This window comes from Phasianus colchicus, chromosome 3, assembly GCF_987193195.1.
Source record: "Phasianus colchicus chromosome 3, bPhaCol1.hap1.1, whole genome shotgun sequence".
Classification (NCBI taxonomy): Eukaryota; Metazoa; Chordata; class Aves; order Galliformes; family Phasianidae; genus Phasianus; species Phasianus colchicus.
In genome coordinates, this window is record NC_143438.1 from 94,728,618 (window position 1) to 94,737,623 (window position 9,006).

At 63.4% G+C, this 9,006-nt stretch overlaps 1 protein-coding gene across 19 annotated transcripts in view; it reads left to right on the top strand.

Annotated features, from left to right (window-relative positions):
* PLEC (plectin) overlaps window positions 1-7,058 on the top strand; it is a 160,680-nt gene extending 153,622 nt beyond the window's left edge. For all 19 annotated transcript variants that reach the window (XM_090138184.1, XM_090138185.1, XM_090138186.1 and 16 more), the window contains one exon: window positions 629-7,058. In XM_090138184.1, coding sequence (XP_089994310.1) covers window positions 629-6,889 — 6,261 coding nt within the window. In that variant the 3' untranslated portion in view covers window positions 6,890-7,058. The remainder of the gene's footprint in view (window positions 1-628) is intronic.
* Window positions 7,059-9,006: the final 1,948 nt, after the last annotated feature.

A 9,006-nucleotide genomic window follows, 5' to 3' on the forward strand; every position in this document is an offset into this window, starting at 1 on the left:
CTCTGCCCCCTAACTCAGCTCTGCCCCCTTACTTAGCTCTGCCCCCTGACCTACCCAGCTCTGCCCCCAATCCCAGTTCTGCCTCCGAGCCACCCATCTCTTCTCCCCCAGCCCACCCGGCTCTGCCCCCTAACCCACCCAGTTTGCCCCCTAACTGATCCAGTTCAGCCCCCTAATCCCTCCAGTTCTGCCCCGTAGTGCAGTTCTGCCCCCTTACCCAGACGTCTCTGCATCCCTAACCCATCTCTGCCCCCAAACCTTCCCGGCTCTGCCCCCTAACCAACCCAGTTCTACTCCCAATCCCCCCCAGTTCTGCCCCAAACCCACAGCCCTCATCCCCCAGTGGGTAGAACCCGCCCCCCCCACCCACACCCTATATTTTCACCCCCCTTCCACAGCTCACACCCTTATCTCCCACCCACATTCCCGACCCGCACCCCGCATCCACAACCCTACCCTTCGCCCCCCACCCTTACTCTCCATCCTCACCCCCATCCACACCCTTCATCTGCATCCCCCACCCTCACCCCCCACTCACATCCCCACTCACACCCTCACCCCTCAGTCCCACCCCCCTCCCACACCCGCCACCCGTGCTCCTTCTGACTGCTCTCCCCTCTCTCCGCAGATGGAGGTGGCCCAGCAGGCGCAGCTCCGCCAGGAGACGCAGTCCCTGCAGGAGTCCTTCCTGCATGAGAAGGACGCGCTGCTGCAGAAGGAGAAATTCATTGAGGAAGAGAAGGCGAAGCTGGAGAAGCTCTTCCAGGATGAAGTGGACAAAGCGCAGAGCCTGAAGGCCGAGCAGGAGCGGCAGCAGCAAGAGATGGAGCAGGAGAAGCAGCAGCTGAAGGCCATGCTGGACGAAGCCAAGCGGCAGCAGGAGGAGGCGGAGGAGAGCGTCCGCCGCAAGCAGGAGGAGCTGCAGCAGCTGCAGAAGCAGCGCCAGAAGCAGGAGAAGCTGCTGGAGGAGGAGAACCGGAAGCTGCGTGAGCGGCTGCAGCAGCTGCAGGAGGAGCAGCGGAGCGCCGTGGCGCCCACGCGGGAGATGATGATCCAAACTGATGCGGCGCCGCAGCAGCCGCTGCCGCATGCGATGCCCAACGGCCGCCATGTGGTGGACGGCCTGGAGCAGAACGGAGAGCCCGAATTCGCCTTCCAGGGCATCCGGCAGAAGGTGTCGGCGCAGCAGTTGGCGGCCGCCGGCGTCCTGAGCAGCCACAGCCTGGGCCAGCTGGCCGAGGGGAAGGTCAGTGTGGAGGAGCTGGCGCGGCGCGACGATGTGCGGACATTCCTGCAGGGCCGCAGCTGCATCGCCGGTTTGTTGACGGAGCCGGGCCGGCAGAAGATGAGCATCTACGAGGCCATGAAGAAGCGGCTGCTCAGCCCCGGCACCGCCTTGGTGCTGCTGGAGGCGCAGGCGGCCACCGGGTTCATGCTGGACCCTGTGCGCAACACCAGGCTGTCAGTGAACGAAGCGGTGCGGGACGGGCTGGTGGGACCCGAGCTGCACAACAAGCTGCTGTCGGCCGAGCGCGCCGTCACTGGGTACAAAGACCCCTACACCGGGGACAAGATCTCGCTGTTCCAGGCCATGCAGAAGGAGCTGATCGTCAGGGAGCACGGCATCCGCCTGCTGGAGGCCCAGATCGCCACCGGCGGCATCATCGACCCCGTGCACAGCCACCGCATCCCCGTGGAGGCAGCCTACAAGCGTGGGCTGTTTGACGAGGAGATGAATCGCGTCCTGTCCGACCCCAGCGATGACACCAAGGGCTTCCTGGACCCCAACACACAGGAGAACCTCACCTACCTGCAGCTGATGGAGCGCTGCGTCACCGACCCCGAAACGGGGCTGCTCCTGCTGCCGCTCAGCAGCCAGGCGGGCAAGGAGCTGCTTTATAGCGACCAGGAGGCCAAGGATGTCTTCAAGAAGGCCACGGTGAGCGCCCCGTTCGGCAAGTTCCAAGGGAAGACAGTGAGCATCTGGGAGATCATCAACTCGGAGTACTTCACGGAAGACCAGAGGAGGGAGCTGATCCAGCAGTACCGCGGCGGCAAGGTGACGGTGGAGAAGATCATCAAGATCGTCATCACGGTGGTGGAGGAGGGTGAGAAGAAGAGGCAAATGCTCTTCGAGGGGCTGCGTGCCCCGGTGCCCGCCGCAGAGCTGCTGGAGAGCCGCATCATCGACAAGGACGTGTACAACCGGCTGCGGCAGGGCAAGGCCACCGTGGCCGACGTGGCCCAGACCGACGCGGTGCGGCGCTACCTGAGGGGCACGGATGCCATCGCCGGGGTCCTGGTGGAGTCCACTGGGGAAAGGCTGAGCTTCTACGAAGCCCAGAGGAAGAACCTGCTGAAGCCGGAGGTGGCTCTGGCTCTGCTGGAGGCGCAGGCGGCCGCCGGCTTCATCGTGGAGCCAACAAGCGGCCGGCTGTACACCGTGGACGAGGCGGTGAAGGCCGAGGTGGTGGGGCCGGAGGTCCACGAGCGGCTGCTGTCGGCGGAGAAGGCGGTGAGCGGCTACAAGGACCCCTACACCGGGCAGACCGTCGCCCTCTTCCAGGCGCTGAAGAAGGGCTTGGTCCCCACCGATGCCGGCGTGCGGCTGTTGGACGTGCAGCTCTGCACTGGCGGCATCATCGACCCGGCGCACAGCCACCGCCTGCCGCTTGATGTCGCCTACCGGCGCGGCTGCTTGGACGCCGAGATGAAGGAGGCTCTGGAGGAGCTGCGAGCCTTCTACTGCCCCAGCAGCCAGCAGAACGTCAGCTATGCGCAGCTGCAGCAGAGCTGCCGCCGGGACGAGCGGACGGGATTCCTCCTGCTGCCGCTGTCGGACGCCGCCATCCAGGCGCAGCAGGAGGAGATCTACACGGATGCTCAGGCCGAGGAGAGCTTTGGCAAAGCCACGGTGGAGGTGCCGGCCGGCAGCCTGCGTGGCCGCACGGTGAGCGTGTGGGAGCTGATCCACTCGGAGTACTTCAGCGAGGAGCAGCGGCGGGAGCTGCTGAGGCAGTACAAGACGGGCAAAGTGACCGTGGAGAAGATCATCAAGATCGTCATCACCATAATCGAGGAGACGGAGAGCAGGAAGCAGGAGAAGCTGAGCTTCACGGGGCTGCGGGCGCCGGTGCCGGCCAGTGAGCTGCTGGAGTCGCGCATCCTCAGCGAGGCACAGTACCAGCAGCTGAAGGACGGCAGCACAACGGTGAAGGAACTGGCCGAGACGGAGGCGGTGAGGCGGTTCCTGCACGGCAGCGACTGCATCGCTGGCGTCTACGTGGAGGCCACCAAGGAGAAGCTGAACATCTACGAGGCCATGAAAAGGAACCTGCTGCGGGCCAGCACCGCCGTGGTCCTCCTGGAGGCGCAGGCGGCCACCGGCTTCCTGATCGACCCGGTGAGGAACCGCAAGCTGTACGTCAATGAGGCAGTGAAGGCTGGCGTGGTGGGACCCGAGCTGCATGAGAAGCTGCTGTCGGCCGAGAAAGCCGTCACCGGGTACAAGGACCCCTACTCGGGGAACACCATCTCGCTCTTCGAGGCCATGAAGAAGGGGCTGATCGTCAAGGAGCACGGCATCCGCCTGCTGGAGGCCCAGATCGCCACCGGCGGCATCATTGACCCGGTGCACAGCCACCGCCTGCCCGTCGAGGTGGCCTACAAGCGCGGGCTGTTCGACGAGGAGATGAACCGCGTCCTGTCCGACCCCAGCGATGACACCAAGGGCTTCTTTGACCCCAACACGCAGGAGAACCTCACCTACCTGCAGCTGAAGGAGCGCTGCGTCGAGGACCCCGAAACGGGGCTGCTCCTGCTGCCGCTGCGGGAGCCTGAGAAGCCGACGGTAGTGGAGACGACGCGGGTGTACACGGAGGAGGAGACGCGGAAGGTGTTCGAGGAGACGCAGGTTGACATCCCCGTGGGCAGCCGGGCCGGCTCCTCCATGTCGCTGTGGGAGATCATGCACTCGGATCTGCTTCCCGAGGAGCAGCGGCGGCAGCTGATGGAGGAGTTCCAGACGGGCCGTGTCTCCAAGGAGCGCATGATCATCATCATCATCGAGATCATCGAGCGCACCGAGATCATCCGGCAGCAGAACCTCACATCTTATGACTACGGCCGGCGCCGCATCACGGCTGAGGACCTCTTTGAGGCCAAGGTGATCTCGCAGGACATCTACCGGCTGCTGAAGGACGGCTCCAGGACCTTCCGCCAGCTGCTGGAGGACGAGGCTGTTCGCAGGTGCCTCTACGGCTCAGGCTGCGTCGCCGGCATCTACGTGCCCTCCTCCAAGCAGACATTGAGCATCTACCAGGCGCTGAAGAAGGGGCTGATCAACGCCGAGGTGGCCCGCTCCCTGCTGGAGGCCCAGGCGGCCACCGGCTTCCTGATAGACCCCATCAAGAACGAGATGCTGACGGTGGACGAGGCTGTCCGCAAAGGCGTGGTGGGACCCGAGATCCACGACCGCCTGCTGTCGGCCGAGAGGGCCGTCACCGGATACCGGGACCCCTACAGCGAGCAGAAGATCTCCATCTTCCAGGCCATGAAGAAGGACCTGGTGCCGAGCGAGGAGGCCCTCAAGCTCCTGGACGCCCAGCTGGCCACCGGCGGCATCATCGACCCGCACCTCGGCTTCCACCTGCCCCTGGAGGTGGCCTGCCACCGCGGCTTCATCAACAAGGAGACGTACGACATGCTGTCCGAGCCCAGCGAGGTGCGCAGCTTCGTGGACCCGTCCACCGACGAGAAGCTGAGCTACACGCAGCTGCTGCGGCGCTGCCGCAAGGACGAGGGCAGCGGGCTGCTGCTGCTGCCGCTGGGCGACGCACGCCAGATCACCTTCCGTGGGCTGCGCAAGCAGATCACCGTGGAGGAGCTGGTCCTGTCGCAGGTGATGGATGAGGCCACGGCGCAGCGGCTGCAGGAGGGGCTGACGTCCATCGAGGAGGTCTCCAAGAACCTGAAGAAGTTCCTGGAGGGCACCAGCTGCATCGCCGGCGTCTTCGTGGACTCCACCAAGGAGCGGCTCTCCGTCTACCAGGCCATGAAGAAGGGCATCATCCGGCCCGGCACCGCCTTCGAGCTCCTGGAGGCGCAGGCGGCCACGGGGTACGTCATCGACCCCATCAAAGGGCTGAAGCTGACGGTGGAGGAGGCCGTGCGCATGGGCATCGTGGGGCCCGAATTCAAGGACAAGCTGCTGTCGGCCGAGCGTGCCGTCACCGGGTACAAGGACCCCTACACCGGGAAGCTCATCTCCCTCTTCCAGGCCATGAAGAAGGGGCTGATCCTGAAGGACCACGGCATCCGCCTGCTGGAGGCCCAGATCGCCACCGGCGGCATCATCGACCCCGAGGAGAGCCACCGCCTGCCCGTCGAGGTGGCCTACAAGCGCGGGCTGTTTGACGAGGAGATGAACGAGATCCTGTCCGACCCCAGCGACGACACCAAGGGCTTCTTTGACCCCAACACGGAGGAGAACCTCACCTACCTGCAACTGATGGAGCGCTGCGTCACCGACCCCGAGACGGGGCTGCGCCTGCTGCCGCTGAAGGAGAAGAAGCGCGAGAGGAAGACCTCGTCCAAATCCTCGGTCCGGAAGCGCCGCGTGGTCATCGTCGACCCGGAGACGGGCAAGGAGATGTCGGTGTACGAGGCGTACCGCAAGGGCCTCATCGACCACCAGACCTACCTGGAGCTGTCGGAGCAGGAGTGCGAGTGGGAGGAGATCACCACCTCGTCCTCGGACGGCGTGGTCAAATCCATGATCATCGACCGGCGCTCGGGCCGCCAGTACGACATCGACGATGCCATCTCCCGTGGTCTGATCGACCAGTCGGCGCTGGACCAGTACCGCTCCGGCACGCTCTCCATCACCGAGTTCGCCGACATGCTCTCCGGCAACATGAGCGGCTTCCGCTCGCGCTCGTCCTCCGTGGGCTCCTCCTCCTCCTCCTACTCCGCCAGCCCGGCTCCGCCGAGGCTGCCAGGCGCCGTGTGGACCGACCCCAGCGAGGAGACGGGGCCGGTAGCCGGCATCCTGGACACCGACACGCTGGAGAAGGTGTCCATCACCGAGGCCATGCGCCGCAACCTGGTGGACAACATCACGGGGCAGCGGCTGCTGGAGGCGCAGGCCTGCACCGGCGGCATCATCGACCCCAGCACGGGCGAGCGCTTCTCGGTGGCCGACGCGGTGAGCAAGGGGCTGGTGGACAGGATCATGGTGGACCGCATCAACCTGGCACAGAAAGCCTTCTCCGGCTTCGAGGACCCGCGCACCAAGACCAAGATGTCGGCGGCGCAGGCGCTGAAGAAGGGCTGGTTGTACTACGAGGCCGGGCAGCGCTTCCTGGAGGTGCAGTACCTGACTGGGGGGCTGATCGAGCCCGACGCCGCCGGCCGCGTCTCCCTGGACGAGGCGCTGCAGAAGGGCACCATCGACGCGCGCACGGCGCAGAAGCTGCGTGACGTCGGCACCTACTCCAAGTACCTCACATGCCCCAAGACCAAGCTGAAGATCTCCTACAAGGACGCCATGGAGCGCAGCATGATCGAGGACGGCACCGGCCTGCGGCTGCTCGAGGCCTCGTCCCGCTCCTCCAAGGGCTACTACAGCCCCTACAACGTCAGCGGCGCCGGCTCCGCCGCCGGATCGCGCTCCAGCTCCCGCACCGGATCGCGCTCGGGTTCGCGGCGCGGCAGCTTCGACGCCACCGGCTCCAGCTTCTCCATGACCTTCTCGTCTTCCTCCTACTCGTCCTCCAGCTTCGGGCGCAGATACGCCACGGCCCCACACGGTGCCGTGGAGGCGGCCGCGCTGGCGCTGGCCCTGGGGCGGGCGGCGGTGCCCGGCGTGGCGGTGCTGAGCGCGGCGTGATGCCGCCATGCCGTGATGCCGTGATGCCGTGCCGCCGGCCCGTCGCCGGCCCGCTTCCCCCTTTGCCCTTTTTAAACTCGATAGCCTTCTTCCAAAGCAGTGCCTAAAAAAGTTTAACCAAAAAGAAAGAAAGACTCCACTAATATATTAATAAACGCCATCGCTCCGACCTTGTTTGTATATGGAGAGCTGACGGAAGACACCGTGCTCCCGCTCCGCGGTGCCGGGAGCGCCCATCCCAGCCCAACACCCACTGGTGTCACCATCGGCCCACCAGTAATCTCAGCCATCCCAGTGATCCCCCCAGTCCCAGCCATCCCAGCCATCCCAGTGATCCAACCCGTCCCACCAGTGCCACCATCCTGGTGATCCCACTGATGCCACCAGCGATCCCAGCGATCCTATTGACCCCACGGATACCAATGATCCCACCCATCATCCCACCTGTTTCACCCATCCAACCCATGACCCTACTGATGATCCCACCCATCCCAATGATCCCATCCATCCCACCCGTGCCACCATCCCAGTGATCCCACCTGTCACCCAACAATCCCATGACCCCACTGTTTATCCCATCCAGCCCAGCAGTCCCACTGATCCCACTGTTGCCAACAATGACCCCGTCCGCGATCCCACCCATGCTACCCACTGATCCCATGACACCAGTGGTGATTCCACCCATCCCAATGTCCCAGTGATCTCAGTGATCCCAGCCATCACACCCATCCCAGTGATGATCCCATCAGTCCCAATGATCCCGCTGACCCCACTGATGCCGCTGAAGATCCCATCCATGATCTCACCCATATCACCCATTGATCCCATGATCCCGCCGATGCTCCCATCCATCCCCCCATCCCAGAAATCCCAGCAGTCCCACCTTTCCTACTGATGATCCCATCTATCCCAGTGATACCAGCAACCCCACTGATGCCACCGATGATTCCACCAGTGACCCCACCCATGTCACCCATTGATCTCCCATGTCCCCACTGACAATCCCACCCATCCTAGTGATCCCACTGATGATCCCAGTGATCCTACTGGTGATCCCACCCATCCCAGTGATCCCACTAATCCCACTGATGCCACCAGTGATCCCACTGGTGAGATGTCACCCATCGATCCCATGACACCAATGCTGATCCCAGCAATCCCAGTGATCCCACCCATCATTCAATGATCCCATCCGTCCCATCCATCCCACTGATGCCAACAATGACCCCATCCATGATCCCACCCATGTCACCCACCAATCCCATGGCGGCACTGATGATCCCGTCCATCTCACGATCCCAGTGATCTCAGTGATCCCATCCATCCATCCCAATGATCCCACCAATCCCAGTGATGATCCCATCCGTGCTAGCGGTCCCAATGATCCCATTGAATCCACTGATGCCAGCAATAATCCCATCTGTGATCCCACCCATGTCACCCATCGATCCCATGACGCCACTGCTGATCCCATCCATCCCAGCAATGCCACCAATCTCAGTGGTCCCACCCATCCACTGATAACCCCAGCAATCCCACCCATCACACCAATCCCATCCATCCCAGCGATCCCACTGATGCCACCAATGATCCCATCCATCCCAGCGATCCCACCCATCCCACCGATGACTCCGCCCATCTCAGTGATACCAGCGATCCCACTGATGCCACCGATGCCACCAACGATCCCACCCATCCCAATGATGATCCCATCCATCCCAGCGATCCAGGCAATCCCATTCATCACACCAACCCCACCACCCCAGCGATCCCACTGATGCCACCTATGCCTCCGATGACCCCACCCATCCCTCTGATGATCCCATCCATCCCACCATCCCAGCGATTCCATGATCCCATCCATCCCAGCAATCCCACGGATCCCACTAATGTCACCAATGCCACCAATGATCCCAGTGATCCCACCCATCCTGCCAATGATTCCATCCATCCCACCATCCCAGTGATCCCATCCATCCCAGTGATCCCACTCATCCGATGATCCCACCGGTGACCTCTCTCATGTCACCCATTGGTCCCATGACCCCACCGATGATCCCACCCATCCCACCATTCTGTCCATCCCACTGATCCCATTGATGATCCCACCCAGGTTA